Source organism: Tachysurus vachellii, chromosome 8 (assembly GCF_030014155.1).
Source record: "Tachysurus vachellii isolate PV-2020 chromosome 8, HZAU_Pvac_v1, whole genome shotgun sequence".
Lineage (NCBI taxonomy): Eukaryota > Metazoa > Chordata > Actinopteri > Siluriformes > Bagridae > Tachysurus > Tachysurus vachellii.
Window position 1 is genome coordinate 10,248,293 of NC_083467.1, and position 16,424 is coordinate 10,264,716.

The 16,424-nt window shown below is 39.0% G+C and overlaps 3 protein-coding genes across 5 annotated transcripts; 2 read left to right on the forward strand and 1 right to left on the reverse strand.

Annotated features, from left to right (window-relative positions):
- Window positions 1-937: 937 nt before the first annotated feature.
- ska3 (spindle and kinetochore associated complex subunit 3) lies at window positions 938-5,991 on the forward strand. Of its 3 annotated transcripts, none has more exons than XM_060876175.1 (12): window positions 938-957; window positions 1,378-1,499; window positions 2,284-2,348; window positions 2,438-2,606; window positions 2,743-3,193; window positions 3,353-3,435; window positions 3,740-3,930; window positions 4,074-4,235; window positions 4,330-4,503; window positions 4,809-4,906; window positions 5,417-5,547; window positions 5,622-5,991. In XM_060876175.1, the coding sequence occupies exons 2-12, from the start codon at window positions 1,388-1,390 to the stop codon at window positions 5,786-5,788; spliced, it is 1,803 nt and encodes a 600-aa protein (XP_060732158.1). In that variant the 5' UTR covers window positions 938-957; window positions 1,378-1,387; the 3' UTR covers window positions 5,789-5,991. The 3 variants fall into 3 exon arrangements, with proteins under 3 accessions (XP_060732158.1, XP_060732157.1, XP_060732156.1); XM_060876174.1 differs by lacking the exon at window positions 938-957 and adding an exon at window positions 1,063-1,141; XM_060876173.1 differs by lacking the exon at window positions 938-957 and adding an exon at window positions 1,102-1,141 and having other exon boundaries at window positions 1,383-1,499.
- Window positions 5,992-11,607: 5,616 nt separating this feature from the next.
- On the reverse strand, window positions 11,608-13,844 carry sap18 (Sin3A-associated protein). The gene is made up of 4 exons (XM_060877276.1): window positions 13,659-13,844; window positions 13,254-13,363; window positions 12,199-12,321; window positions 11,608-12,074 (listed from the first exon to the last, which is right to left on the reverse strand). The coding sequence occupies exons 1-4, from the start codon at window positions 13,728-13,730 to the stop codon at window positions 11,918-11,920; spliced, it is 462 nt and encodes a 153-aa protein (XP_060733259.1). The 5' UTR covers window positions 13,731-13,844; the 3' UTR covers window positions 11,608-11,917.
- Window positions 13,845-14,040: 196 nt separating this feature from the next.
- On the forward strand, window positions 14,041-16,219 carry LOC132850630 (uncharacterized). The gene is made up of 3 exons (XM_060877277.1): window positions 14,041-14,077; window positions 14,167-14,319; window positions 14,528-16,219. The coding sequence occupies exons 2-3, from the start codon at window positions 14,274-14,276 to the stop codon at window positions 15,877-15,879; spliced, it is 1,398 nt and encodes a 465-aa protein (XP_060733260.1). The 5' UTR covers window positions 14,041-14,077; window positions 14,167-14,273; the 3' UTR covers window positions 15,880-16,219.
- The last annotated feature ends 205 nt before the right edge of the window (window positions 16,220-16,424 follow it).

Below are 16,424 nucleotides of genomic sequence, written 5' to 3' on the forward strand. Positions count from 1 at the left end.
TCTGATTTAATATACTATAAAATATAATATATTTATATTTCAAAGCTGAATTTTCATCAGTCTTCAGTGTCACATGATCCTTCAGAAATCATTTTAATATGCTGATTTCTCATCAATTTCAGAGTTGTTGTGCTCCTTTTTTTGTAAAATTTTTTATAACCTGTTATAATTTTTTCAGGATTCTTTGCTTAATATTAAAGTTAAACTTTATTCACATAAATATTTCACAATATTATTGGGTTGTTTTTTTTTATCATGATCAAATAAATCTGGCTTAAATGAGCATAAGATACTTCTTTTAAAAACATAAACAATTTTAACTTGTCCAAACTTTTGACTGAACTATTGTATAAACTAGGGTATAGTTTATTTTAGCAAGCATGCTGATTGAGGAGTATTTATTCATCTAGCCTATTTCTATTCATTTGCATCAATTGTAAAATGTTTTTTTATTCCAAAATATTCTAATTGTTCAACTAATTATTTATATATCTGTGCATTGCATTGCATAAGTAGTTTTACAATCTTTTTTACAATTTTATTCTATAGAACTATGCCATGCACACCATTTCATGTGTGGATACGTTTCACCTCAGCCGGTGTTGTCAAAATGTCATTTAAAAAAAAATCTGTATAGGATTACATGCATTTCAGCTTATGTCCAAACAAAATGTTTATATTTAAGCTTTGATATGATATAGTTAATATACATTTCCCCAAATTTCTAATTCATTCCTATAAATTCCCATTAATTCCCACAGATTTCCATAAATTTCCCATTAAAACTTCCCATGGAGAGTTTTTCAACTCTACATCTGTTGCCTCTTATTAACAAGTGTATCAGCCCGCAGGCCCTCCGTTCATGTGGTGTGTGTGTGTGTGTGTGTGTGTGTGTGTGTGTGTGTGTGTGTGTGTGAAAATCCCAAGAGATCAGCAGTCTACAATATGGACTACAGGGTGGATTTTATGTTAAAACTTCTATTATATGTAATAATTGGTAGATTTAATTAAAGATAGTATCCTTTGTGATACTTTTATTAGCGATAAAGCAATTTGCACTTCCGTCAACAACCGGAAGTTAGCGCCAAATTTTAAAATTGTATGGCGGCTGTTCTGTGCGTTCATTTACTGTACTCCAAACGTATGTAAAATTGCGCTATTTTTTAAAATGTGTAATATAGTGGAATAATGTGATAAGTGTAAATGGACTGAATGTATATATGTGCGCCTTTATGTGTTACACAGTAAGCTGAGTAGTTTTGCTAACAGTTGCTATGAGACTGTCTGGTGCTAATGTAGCTGGCTCATTGGCTAATCGTGTTGCTGTGTTGGAGATTTACATTTGTTATGTGTTTCTTTCCATACTAACTTCTCCAGAATAGTTTCCATGGAGACGTCAACACGCTTTTTCGCCAAGTTGCGGAAACTGGCTGTGAACTTAGACGCAGAAAGATCCAATCTAGAACACGCTGCGAGCCAAAACCTGGACCAGGACGATGGTACCTCATATTAATCAATCAATCAATCAATCAATCAATCAATCAATCATTCATTCATTCATTCATTCATTCATTTATTTATTTATTCATTTATTCATTCATTCATTTATTCATTTATTTATTTTCTACCGCTCGGGTCACGGGGAGCCTGTGCCTATCTCAGGCGTCATTGGGCATCAAGGCAGGATACACCCTGGACGGAGTGCCAACCCATCACAGGGCACACACACACACTCTCTCATTCACTCACGCAATCACACACTAGGGATAATTTTCCAGAGATGCCAATCAACGTACCATGTATGTCTGTGGACCGGGGGAGGAAACCGGAGTACCCAGAGGAAACCCCCGAGGCACGGGGAGAACATGCAAACTCCACACACACAAGGCGGAGGCGGGAATCGAAACCCCCGACCCTGGAGGTGTGAGGCGAACATGCTAACCACTAAGCCACCGTGCCCCCTGATTACTCTTTATTGGCTTAAATTAGACTAGAGAAGGGAAAACACTTAAATGTCCAGGATCAGGGTTGGGAATCTGTGATGTGGACTAATTGTGGTTTATTATTATTATGTCTTGATGTGCATAGTTCTAAGAGCTTGAGAAAAGCTTAGAGGTTAGCAAATTTCCCTCACATCTCTAAATTGTCTGTAGTGTGTTTGGTGTGTGTGATTGGGCCCTGTTATGGTTAACACTATGTCCAAAGCATCCCCCCCTTTTAACCAGAATTCTCTGGGATAGCCTTCAGGTTCCCATGACCCTTTTGATTTGCTGCCTTGTTTAGATGAAACAGAAAGTGGTGCAGTCCAAGCACTCCACAAGCTCCATTCTGAAGTTAGAAGCTTTAAGGTAAGTAGCTGTCTCTTGCTGGTTATATTTTACCTTGTTCAGCTCTCTGCCTCCATCAGTGACTGACATGATTTAAACATAATTTGCAGAAACAGGTCCAAAGCCAAGTGGCCCCTCAGGAGGATGGAAGTACTGAGCTGAGGAGCTTCATTAAAGCCTGCATGGTGCTGAAACAGCGGACTACAGAGGACATTGAAAGAATTCAGAGACACTGTGAAAAATATGGCTACAAACCAGAGAAAGCCTCCCTGAAGCCAGGTGTACATTTGATAGTATTTTAGTATAATAGCTATAATGTTAAAGCTTTGAGTGAAACCGTAGGGGTAGGTGCACTTTTTAAACATGCAACGAAGTGTATAATTCCTGCACGTGTTTATTTGCTTTTGTTTTCTAGAAGTAAATTGCAAAGCTGAAGCAGATGCGAGGTCTGTAGATGATAAGCCGGAGGGAGATGCATTTGAGGAGATGGCAGGAGATGGAGAGCTGGTTGAAGCTCAAGAGTGTGAAACACCTGAGAAGATGCCACCTCCAGCTGTTGACTTAATGCGCACTCCGCAGCTCTCGGATTTCGGCTTGTCTGTGCTTCACCTGCAGATGCTCGGCAATCCGGATAACTCTCAAGACGTAGCTCGTGTTCCAGCTGTGGCTCTCACACCACCATCTCTTCTCATGACAACGTGCGAAGTCCAGCCAAAGACACCCAAGTGCTCTCTGAGTATGGACGAGGAGGCACTGACCCCTCGACTGGAAGACTTTGGCATCACAGAAAGCACAATGTGTTTTAATAATGATTTCACAATGGATCTGTTCCGCAAGATACCACCCAAAGACAGACAGAATAACAGGTAGACCACTTCAATTCCACATCTCCTAAAGAAATTTGTGCATGTAGAATTATAAGTGAATTATTTGTGAACACCGAATGCTTTTTTTTTTTTTTTTAAGTGCTAAATGTCTGACATATTCCTGCATGCTGATGTGTGTGTGTTTTGTATCTTTACAAGCACAACACAACAACTTGTTCCGAAAGAACCGCACAACCTGCCTGCTGCTCCATCTTGTGTCTCTCTTGGGAGGCTTTCTGGTGGTAAATATTTTATTCTTGTTTTATATTGATTTTTAAATCAATTAATATTTTACACATCATTTTGTTAGAATGATGCAGCTTTACCTATCAGCTCCTATCTTTAAGCTACTTTGCTATTTCTTTGCTAGTGGCCAGGATTGGCCAATTTTTAAAGAAAGTAATCTTTAAATTGGATATTTAAAAAAAAAAGTTTTTTTGATATAGTTCATGCGTTTTTCTCTATTGTGAAAGATCAAGACTAGACTGTTTTTAGGCAGAAACAAACCCATAATGACCCCTAATTATTCCTGTGTTTGTTGGACAGACAGCATGGAGTCCCCTGAGGTGCCTGTGTTTTCCACTCTGGAGATTAAGATGAATAAACAACTGGGTCAGTCATGTTCTGACGGAGGGAGCGATCCCAAATCCCCCTCTCGGCCGAGTGCTGCCACAGCTACACCTGAACTCCCTACGTTTGAGACACCTTACATCAGCAAGCTCATCAGTGCCAGAAAGGTGTGTGCTGTGGATTTAAAGATTTGATCCTTGAACAGAGCAGATTATGAGATTAGCAGCATGCTGTACAGGTTAGATATGGATGAATTTGTTTGTTTATCACAAACAAGATAGTAAATTCACTGACCACTGCTCCTCCTCAGGAGACCAAACAGAATGAAGATGAACGTCTCACAGGCTGTCTGAAGAGCACATCCTACCCTGAGGAAGAAAGGTCACAAATGCCAGTCAGCCTTTCTCACACGGAGGAGCACACACCCGAAATGCCAAGACTGCAGTCCTTTTTTAGCAGCACTTTACCTTGTGTAAGTATATACACCCCTGTTAAGATATTGTGCTAAACATAATAGATGCCTAAATTAATCCTGATGTACCGCATGTCTGCTTTGTGGAGTAAAGTTAGGGACTGGTAATCGATCAGCTGTGACTGAACCTCAAGTTCCTGTGCTGCAAGCTGATGAACACACTCAAGACTGGTGTCCGGCCACGCCACGCATTCGCATGGAGTTTGATGTCGAGCCACGCACACCAGAGATGCCGGATATGAGCTCCATCACACAGGATATCTTTAAAGTGAGCTGATCTTGGATTAAAATAAACAGCCACATTTGTTCTAGTTATAGGCTTAATGCAACTGAGTATTTCAAAAACAAAATTACACAAAATCTAGTCTAGCTGAACTGCAGGCAAGCCTCAGTTTTAAATAGTTTCAAAGATTTTTTACACAACTTACTAAGGCTAAAAGCTTTAATAGCAAATATATAATGAATCTCAAAGTGATAGTGGCTAACTTTATGCAATTTAAAGCAATTTGAAATATTGACTGAACTTCAGTGGAGCTTCATGTAAGCTAATGTTTATTTTCTTTACTATTGTAGCTTGTTGCTCAGGCTAATAATAAACTACCCACCACTACATCGGCACACACAAGCTCAAAGGCTAGTTTGAACACACTGGCCCCTGGGAAGGAGAACAGGTAGGACTGTTCTTGAGTATTATTCACATACAAACACTTTTTTACATGACGGTTTGTAGTTATGAGTTATGAATTGCATACAGCGTGTTGTGTGATTGAACATTTTCAGTGGATTTTTGGAAATACATGGTTTTGCTGAGTTGTTTTTTTGTTTTGTTTTGTTTTTTTGGAAAACTACTTAAATTGTAAACACAGGATTCTTCTTTTAAACTCATACATATGCCCTTTTTTGCTATCGTACTCATGCTCAATTCATATGAACTGAAGAAGGCTTTGGCTGTACATGCACTGTGATGATGTCACATGATGCATCTTGGACCAAAGCTACAATAATTTTTGAAAACTTGCACCATCTCTGAATCAAACGGAGTTGGCTTGATTTTGTTTTATTTTTAATTTAAACTTTTAATTTTAATTTTGTGATCGCAAACTCCTGGGTGGACTGATAATTTTGTAGACTCAGTTGACATAACCTCCTCGTTTTTTCTTCTGTTTGACCGGTCATGACAGAACTCAGGGTATCGCTCAAGTATCTGAAAAAGAGTTTCATGGACTGGCCTCTTACATGAAACAGATTCCCCTCACCAGTCTCAACTTAGCACTCAACAAAATCAACCAAGTACTGGAGGAGCGTCACACAGGTCAGTAGAGCCTCAGCGTTCCACAATTTACTCCTGCCAGGAGGTTTTAGTATTAAAAGTGTCTTCCCTGATAGGCGCTGAGACGAACGCTGAAGAATTTCATATGGAGGAGTTGAGGAAGATCTTGGACGTGGGGCCTCAGGCTCCCATATACATCTTGTGCCTTGTTGAGCTGAAAAGGTTGGAGAATGTGCAGGGATTTGGAAGAAATGCAAGTTTTAAAGTCCTAACCAAGACATAAAAAGACTTGTTTTCTTTACAATAGATTGTATATACATAAAGATTTTTTTTTCTGCTGATTTGCTTGCACTAGCATGCTTCATCACATAAATAGAATATGATGCAGAAATCTTCAGACACCTCGTTCAAGTATTTCTCTGCTTTAGTTTTTGTTTACATGAAGCAAATGTATATTATGCTGATAATAAAATATTTGTATGTGTAGTTTTTGCTCCCCTTAGGTTCTATGTACACATTTAATTTCTATTTAAGAATCACCTATATTTACATGAACAATAAGCCTTTACCACGTCACACATACATTACACCACAGTGAAATTCTTGCTTTGAATATCCTGACTTTGGAAGTTGAGGTTAGAGTGCAGGGCCATGATACAGTGCCCCTGGAGCAGAGAGGGCTAAGGGCCTTGCTGAAGAGCCCAACAGAGGCAGCTTGGCAGTGCTGGCGCTTGAACCCTGATCCTCCGATCAAGAACCCAGAGCCTTAAACACTTGAGCTACCGCTGTCTCTATTAATGTGCTTGCAACAGTTCTATTACAAAACTACAACCCAGCCAATCAGTTTTATTGTACAAAAACGGCTAATTGAATCCATTTTGCTCCCTGGTTTTAAAATGAAAGCTTGGCTCATGGTTTGCCTTGTTCAGTTTGCTAGTCTCTACTCTTGTGTACGAACATTGAAAGATTTTTTCTTAAATCAGCTGAATGTTAACAGGGCCAAAACAGGGCTGAAGAAAGAACTTTATTTCTAAAGAGCTTTTTAAAGAACTAAAGAGCTAGCTAAATTTCTAAACACATTTATAGATTTAGAGATTATACTGCAAAACCATTCAGACACTGTTCTGTAAGAGGAATGGCTCAAAATACCTCTGGGCATTGTGCAGCACTTGTATTAGTCACAATGAATTGATTCTGTTTTAGCTACAAAAGGAGGCCCTACACCATACTAAATGTATTATACATTTATTTTCCTGTTATATTGTCCTGAATGGATAATGTCATCAACTCAAAGGCAAATCTACTGATATGTTGTCTATCCTCATCCAGCAGCACATCTAATGTGACCCAAAAGGGCTCCTTTACGGTCTGTTGGAATCTGATTTCCATCCTTTTCTACAGGAATGTCTACAAAACAGACTTTGGTGGTGCTGTGATCAGTACCCATTTCAGTTTTAATTCAAGAACACCAAAACCCTTGTTTTCAGTTTTTAAAAGATCAACCATGTACAGTTTTTTGTAAAGATCGTACATGTTTTTAAATTTAAATAACAAAATAAAATACCCAGTACGTCATCTTCGGTTTTCTATTAAAAGCACCATGCGCATGCTTCCAACATTCTCCATCATTGTTCCTCCTTCTCCAGAGGCGTAGAGCTCATATTCACCCACGTATGCTTGTGTTTTTTCCATGTACCATCATGATCTACATTCTCTATCACTTATAAAGAACACCATTCCCTTTATGTAGCTGCAGATTCTCCAGCATTGTCCATATTTCTCCAGCATTGTCAGGAACTTAAAAAAAGATCACTTGTACCTGTGCATTTCCACACGTGTGCCTTTGGTTTATTTATTTCTTATTTATTTTTGCTGTATTCCAAAAATCACCGGTGCATTTTCACACACAGGTCTTCCTGTGTTTATGTTTATATTTTTGCTGGATTAAAAAGTTTGTTCTCTTTTCGTCATGGTGGCTAGTGAGCGTTCGTTCTTCTCTGGCATCAAAAACACTGCTAATGAGCTGATTACTTGTGACAGCATTCCAGTACTTAATTAACACTGACTATACTGAGAGGTTGCACTCCGTAATTTAATAAATAAATCCCCCATTATTGCTGTTGTAATATGTTCTCATGTCACGCTTTAGTTAATTCCCACACTGTAAAACATTTTTCATTGTTTTCATGATGTTAATTTAATGGTTAAGGTGTTGGGCTACTAATCAGAAGGTTGTGAGTTCGAATCCCACGTCCACGCCATTCATTCGGCAGGTGGAGCACATTACCGCCATCTAGGGGTTTGATCATAGGAGTTGTATTACGCATGCGAAAGACATTAGGGACCAGACCAGGTAAAAGAGGATAATGCGCAGGCGTTGTGTGTTACTTTGCGAATCAATCCTCCGCGCATGCGCATGAAAGAATATTTCATGCCAGTGTGATTACAATATAGATAGGTAGATACAACATTATTGTCATTGCATAGTACAGGTACACAGCAACGAAATGCAGTTTGACATCTACCAGAAGTGCAAAATGTAGCAGTCGTGCAAAAGTGCAGATAAATATATAGCATATTTACAGCAGGTGGTATATATGAAAGCATATACAGTAAATAAATATTACAGAATTGCAGAAATGGTTCTAAGGCTATGGCATTGAAGAGGAGTGTGCAGAGTGAAAGGTTATAAGATTACAAGATTATGGCATTTAAGGAGTTGGCAAGCTGAATAATATACACACTTTATATACACATAGATGAATGTGACATGTTGGGCAGAATGTACAGTAATGATATAAGATACAAAAAAATAGTGCAGATGTAATGAAGAGTAAAAAGAAAGATAAACTATGTAATATGTACATGTATTGCACAGAGGTTTATATACAGTGTTTTGTTTTTGTGTTTGTTTTGTAGTGATCTAGCGGTGTAGTGTAGAGTTCAGTAGTGTGATGGTGGATGGAAAAAAGCTGTCCCTGAACCTGCTGGTTCTGGTGCGTAAGTTCCTGTATCTCCTTCCTGATGGAAGGAGGTTAAACAGTTTATGACTGGGATGTGAAGAGTCCTTGATAATGTTGTGAGCTCTGCACAGACATCTGCTGTGGTGAACGTGTTCAATGGCAGATAGTTGGGTGCCAGTGATGCATTGGGCGGTTTTGACCACCCTTTGCAGGGCTTTATGTTCACACACAGTGGAGCCTCCGTACCATACGGTGATGGAGTTGGTCAGGATGCTTTCGATGGTGCAGCGGTAGAAACTCGTTAAAATCCCCGGGGACAGATGAGATTTCTTGAGAATATATCAAATTGAATGCATATTGAAACCTACCTAATTTTTATAAACATCCACACTTACATTTTTCCTGTCAATAAAAAAAATAAAAATAGATGCACTATTGTTTTATTAAAAATAAGATATATAAATGTAGAAATTAGAAATATTGCCAAGCTGAGAAACATCCTGTCTGTATCTTATGTGGAAAAGCTAGTTCATGCATTCATGACCTTTAGACTGGACTATTGTAATGCATTACTAGGTGGTTGTCCTGCATCTTTATTAAATAGACTACAGTTAACCCAAAATGCAGCTGCCAGAGTTCTTACCAGGACAAGAAAATATGATCATATAACTACATATATATATATCATCTCTACATTGGCTACCTGTTTTAGAATTGATTACAAACTGCTGTTACTTATGTACAAGTCTCTTAATGGTTTAGCTCCCATGTATTTAACAAGTCTTCTAATACATTACAATCCTTCATGCTCCCTGAGATCACAAAACTCAGGACTTCTGGTAGTTCCCAGAATATCAAAGTCTACTAAAGGCAGTAGAGCGTTTTCTTATTTAGCTCCCAAACTTTGGAGTAGTCTTCCTGATAGTGATCGGAGCTCAGACACACTTTCCCAGTTTAAATGTAGATTAAAAACGTATCTTTTTAGTCAGGCATACTCTTATACATCTGATCAAATGCACATTATCATCTACTGCAGTGGTCTTCACTATTTTTTTCATGTGAGCCACACTGATAGGACAAAGTCAATAGGAGAGCCACTTTCACCGCAAAGTATGCCAAGTTATTCAGTCTTAAATAGCTTATCTGCTTAAATACAATGTACACTATTGCAATACAATAATTACTTAAAAATCATTCTTTATTATGCACCTGTCATATTGGTAACTGAGACAAGATGATTTCTCTTAATGATAATAAGCAGGATTACCTTAATGCTGAGATGAGTAGAAGCACGCATGCATTTCTTTGACTTTTCTCATGTTGTATTTGTAACTGGTTGTTGCGATCCTTGTGAGGCATGCGAGATGTTCGTTGGTGAGGCGGTTTCTGTGTTTCCTTTTTATAGTGTTCATGGTTGAGAATGTTGACACTCAAGTGTAGGTGCTTACAAAGAAGGACATAGAAGGCCGCCAAAAACTGGCTATTGCGCAGAACGCAGTGAGTCAATGACGAGTTAAATAATATATATAAATATATATTATTATTTGTAATATAGCACATTCATTTTTCTATGCTTCCCTGATTGTTTTTAATGTTATTTAAATTAAAAATAAATTTTAACCACATGATCATATCATCGTATTATTTACTGCCATGCGAGCCGCATATTAAACTTGGCGAGCCGCACAATGAGTAACACTGATCTACTGCTTGTTAATATTATGAACAGCAGATACATTAATCCCTCTCCACTGCTTCTCACTTTCTACCCATCACGAGGCATCCAGAAATTGTACCAGCTCCGATTGTCTTACGTGCGATGAAGATTTTGGATCTCCATTGATATGAGGCGACTCTGTGAGGATCCTGAAACATCTAGAGATTTACCAGCTAAAGTTAGACTCTGCTATACTAGAGAGAAGAATCCAACTCCATGTGGTCTTAGAGGACAACAACCTCCTCACCAATACAACATTTATCAGACTGTATATTTATAATCACACCTCCAGTGTCACCCATGAGGATGAGGTTCCCTTTGAGTCCTTTGGTTCCTTTCAAGGTTTCTTCCTTCACCATTAAAGGGAGTTTTTCCTCCCCACAGTCACCTGCATCACCTCAGACTTACTCATTGGGGATAAATGCAAACACATTCAAATAGATATCTAATATTAATCTTGAATTTTGTATTACTCTTTATAACAACCTTTTGTTCTATAAAGCTGCTGTGAGACAATGTCAATTGTAAAAAGCGCTATACAAATAAATTTGAATTGAATGTGTTATAATAGGATGATTTGATAAGGTAGGGCAGATTGTCCAAAGCACCATCTCTCAAAGACTCATCAGTAATTGCATGTACCTTTTAGATAAAAAGTACTACTTGCATTAATTACTATTTAATTACTTCATAAAGTGGAAGTTCACTAAGTTCAAAGGTTTAACAAAAACACACAATGTTAGAATAAATCTAAAATTAATTGTCATCCAAAGACAAAAAAGAGAGAGAGCAAAGGCTGCTAAAAACTGGTATTTTTTTATTCTAAGGTTTGGTCCATAATGTTTGATATTTTAGTTTTGCAAAAAAGTCTAAAGTGTAAATATTGTTTGGTTACATGCAGACATATAAGTGGTCTAGCATTAAGCATAGTAGTCTCAGAACATCTGGTGTGACTCCAAATGTGAAAGTTTGCCACAGTTTACAGGCACAAATTTCACCATCCCTTGGTCACACCACTATTATTGAATGCTCATTGTTGTCCTGGAATATTCTGCCTGATTATAGTACTTTACTGTTATCTGGAAAAAAGCAAGCCTTGGTGAAATGGTGTATTGCTGTCAGAAAGCTGGTGTTGTGTTCAGAGGGATTTCTATGATCCATAAGTGTTCCATAAGATTGTACAGTTCATTACTGACACAGATGAATCTGCAATCTGAAAAATGTGCCGTGTTCACTAATGGTCAAAACCAATCACATGGATGTGTCTCAATCAGCTGCCTAGTTCAGTAGTCAGGGTATTTCTCAGCTATTTTAAGGGATCTCTTTATCAATCAGAAAATCCCTCTAGTACAGTGGAACATTGCTTCCATTAAAAAAGAAAATCCCACAATGCACCACAATCCAAAAAATTCACCAAATCAATGCTTACAATGTTCCTTTACTGGGAATAGCAGAATATTTTAAAAGCTTTTTAGCTGGAAAAAAGGGTTACAAACGAAACCAATGTTTTTTACGCAATATAATCTAATCCAGATTTCAACAAGCAAACAATGTTTTGTAGGAAAGAAAACAATTTATTCAGCAAAACAATGTACACTGTGGTAAATGAAGGTAATAACATCCTTAAAATTCTGATTAAATGTGGTACTAACTAATAGGAAACAAATATCAAAGAAAATTATGCAAAAAAAAACAACAACAAAAAAAGATAAACTGAACTGTCAGCAGAATATCAGTATGGTCTCATGCGCCCTTGTAATGGAGGAGCACGGTTCGGGGGTGTAATGGCTATGTCCAGGTAATCCCCAATCTGAAAGCGCTGAGACTGCAAAGTCATGGAGTCATCTGCCCCCTTCCGACCCGACACAGTGTTCCCGATCTCCTTAACTCTACAGCAAAAAAAAAGAAAAAAAAGGAAAAGAAAAAAAAAAAATCAACATATGAGATGATCAAGGAAAAGTGATCACACACATCCACAGGTCAATTATTACAATTACAGATCACCTCATTTACCTGTACACCTGCCGTTTTGGGTCTGGGTATACAATGGCAAAGGCAAAATGTGTCCCTTTCTTTCTAGCCTCAGGATAAACTTCTTTCACTAGGCTGGTAAGTTCTTTAAGGGTGGCATCCATCCTGTCACAAAAAAACAACATATAAACACATTTCTGGTTTAGATAAGAGCTGAACATCATGTAATACAAATTGAGGAAACAAAGTGCAAAGTTATTGTATCAACTTAATTTCTCAAAATAAGGAATTCCTTCATTATGCATATGAATTATGGAATCATGTAAGTGTTAAGATTCTTAATTGTACAGAAACATCTCAATGAACTGTAACAACCGTTATCCACTAATCTCAACCTCTTGCACATTGGGAAACAGAATAAGTGATTACAAATCTATTTAGTCTTACTAAGTTGTAGTAGAATGTTAAATATCAAATCTAAATACCTAGAATTTGAGCTGTAATGAGTTACTGCATTCTGGCATTGCCCAACAAACCCCCCCCCCCGCCACACACACTCCCCTCACTCACCCACCCACACTCCCCACACACAGACCCACTCCCCACTATAAATCTGATCTCATTCATAAACTACTTCCCGTTTTTCCACCAAGGCAGTTTGAGTGCTGGTTCAGAGCCAGAGCCTAATTTAAAATCAGTTCTCTATTTTTCGACTCCCAAAGCCCCGGCTCTGAACCAGGAAAAGTGGTTCTTAACTAGCACCAAAACATTGCTGGTCTAGACTTAAGAACTGCTTGTGTCAGGGGCTGTGGGCAGGATTACTGTGACCAACAAGACAAAAGAGAACGTTGTTGGCACAATTTTTTAATAATTTTAAATCAGGATTCGCCGCGTTTGGATGCCAATGTAGGTTCGCAAAGATATGAGCATTAACAGTAAAGCAACATCCGCCATTGTTGATGTTTTGTTTGTCGCTGTTGTGTGACGTGACTTGGCTCTTTGATGGCTCTCTAGCCCATGGAAAGGCAAACCGGTTCATTCTGGTGGAAAAGGGGGCATACGTTAGTTCGTAGAGACAGAACCAAGTGTTTCTTTACCAAGTGTAAATCTGAAGCTCGCTCGATGGCACATTTCCTCTGGCAAACTCGTCCATTCGATGGTGTCTCCCGTTGTTAGTAGTGAAAACTCTGAGAAGCAACGGACATGTCTGCAACAACACCAACACCAAACACGATTAGCAGCTCTCTGGAGTGTACTGAATGTCCCAATTACCCCAAACAAGAATATAGGTTATAAAAAAAACTCAATATACATATATTTACTCCAAATAGAAGTATATTTTTGATCAGAAAACTAATACACGTTTACCAAGGCAGCGGTAATGAGGCGTTTGCGTGTTAGCTCATTTAGCTAATTTAGCTACTAGCCTACAAACAAGCACACGGCTATAGCATGTCTAGCTAACAAGCTCATTTCATATCCAAAAGTATTTGCCAGCGTACCTTTTCCCTATCGACCGGCTTCTCTGGTTCTTTCTTGATTTCCTCTTGCGTAACTCTGGATTCCACCGCCATCGCGTCCTCCTTTTCCAATAAAACAAAAAAACTACCGAAAACTAGACTAAATGGCGTCCGAGCACAATCCTAACCTCTGAGCACTAGGCGCTTCGTGATGACATCACACGTGGTAACGTCTTCCTGACAAACCAGCGTTTAGTAAAAGACACGCGCAGATGACGCCAACTTCAGACGTCTGCAGTAAACCGGCTGAGTTTGAAACGGCTTCCTAGTGGACACGTAGTGAACTACACGACCCGTTATATTCCTACCGTATGTAGTGCACTAGGTAGGGAATAAAAAAGGAATTAGACATTCCGCCCAGAGTGGTACCCAAACCCATCGCCAACACAGACATTTTGGGAGTCAGAATAATAAATATTCTCACTATATGAATACATGAACTGGTGTGTTTTTGTTGTGGTTAATATGGTTCACACGTGTGTGGTGGCAGGGTGTCGGAACAGGAGGACTCCCGGTACCGCGTTATCCTTCTACAGGTTTCCGCGTGATCCGGAAAGGAAGCAGCGCTGGATTGCTGCTGTGAATCGTAAGGGCTGGATGCCAAACGAGGGCAGCAGACTCTGCAGTAACCACTTCATTTCAGGTAGTCTTTTGAAAGAAAGTTGTCTAACATATGCTCCATCCGCAGGTGATGCTCAATCCACATCCATCCTTTCATAAGTGCTCACGTGTAAGTAAATTCACGTGACAGGAGAAACGTGTTTCTTAGACATGGATTATATTATATATTTATTTTGTCTTTGCATTTTTTTTTGTGTTAGCTTGCTGATTATTTCCTTGTTTCATCACAGGTAAACAAGTGAAGAACCCTAGATCTCCAGACTACGTCCCTTCGGTGTTCACGTCTGCGATACTACCTTCAGATATTAAAGCTGCACATGCATTTGAGCCATATGACAAACAAGAAGCACAAGTTGAGGCTGCAAACGCTTTACTTTTTCTCCAAGGTCAGGGACGTTTTAACGAAGGCCGTGTAAACGACCGATGTCCTTGCGAGCCTGAAAGCGCATCCTCTTGTGTGAACAGTGATGATGAAAGAAAAGACGAGGAAGGGATGGAAGAAAGCGAAAATGAGAGCGAAGACGGAGAGCCCTCCGGAAACCGCTTCGCAAAGTCCATCGTTTACGAGGCCAAAGTAAATGCGCTGAAGAAAGAAAATATGAAACTGAAAGAGTCCTTAGAGAAGATGTCTCTAACTGAAGCTTCATTCAAGAATGATCCAGAAAAGGTTCAATTCTACACAGGATTGCCAAATTATTTTGTCTTTGAGACAGTAATGTGGCTTCTTGTGCCGCATATGAAAGGGGACAAAAATGCAAAGCTTTCAAAGTTCCAGCAGTTACTTTTGACTTTAATGAGACTCAGGCTTGATCTTAGGAATCAGGACCTGGCTTATCGTTTCGGAGTTAAAGTTTCCACAGTAACCAGGACTGTTCATCGAATCATTAACCTAATGTTTACCATGCTGGTACCCACTGCTGTATTCTGGCCGTCCAGAGTGGAGCTCCGGAAAAACTTGCCCGAAGCTGTGAAGTGTACGCATCCAGACTGTGCTGTGATCATAGACTGCTTTTCAGTATCCCTCGAAAAAGCAGTTAGTATAGATACACATCGTCACACTTTCAGAGCAACAAGAGAGATGACCACTCATTCATCACAGTCTGCGTTTGTCAGTGAACTCAAATACGTGATTGGTGTTGCCCCCCAGGGGGCGGTCATGTTTGTCTCCAGAGGAGCACCAGGCAACATTAGCGATAAGACTCTAGTTGAGAGTTGTGGTCTCCTTCATAAGCTTCTGCCTGGAGATGTGGTTCTGGCAGAACGTGATTTTGGCATTAAGGACCTGGTGGGTGCTCACAGAGCTGAGCTCATGGTCACTAACAGTGAACCTCATGAGATTGACCAGAATAACAAGGACACAACAGATGAGGCTTCACTGGCTGCTACAGAAAGACTTCATGTGAATAAGCATGTGGAGCGGGTAATACAAATGGCCAAAAAGAGATATTCTATGCTGACTGGACCAGTAGAGAGTGCTTTCACAGTCATAGATCGAAGCACCAATGTGACCACTTTTGACAAGATGGTACAGGTTGCATGTGCCTTAAATAACCTGTGTATTTCTGCTGTTCCACTTGACTGACATGCATCCTAGAATATGAAAAACATCAGGAGGATACATAACACTACTCAAGGGATCACAATTAACAGGCTTTTATGCTTATGGAAACACAGATAATGTAACCATTTCAAGTATTTCTGTTCATAATGAGCCTCTGGTTTTATCATGTGACACGATATGGAAAGGTGATGGCTGCACATTGCATGAAAAGCCTAACTTGTCATCTATCTACACCACTACCTAAATATGAACCTTTAGCAGCTGGCACATGGAAAACCGTGAAAATATGTATTCTCTAAATAGAATATGTCCTGTAGTTTCTGCCAACAAAATGCACCTAAGATTAAATCCAGCCACTGAATTTGTTTGCATTCATTTGTTATTTATTTGTGAAATATATGCAACTCATTCCTAGCTTTTTTTTGCAGCACGGTTTTATTTGAATCATCCCAAAGACCTTAAGTGTAATCCAGAACTGATTTCAGGCCTTCTTCAGACATGCAGGATTTATCTGAATCTATGAGATTGAATGTTCTCATGTACTTGTGCCTTATTGTAGTGGTTTC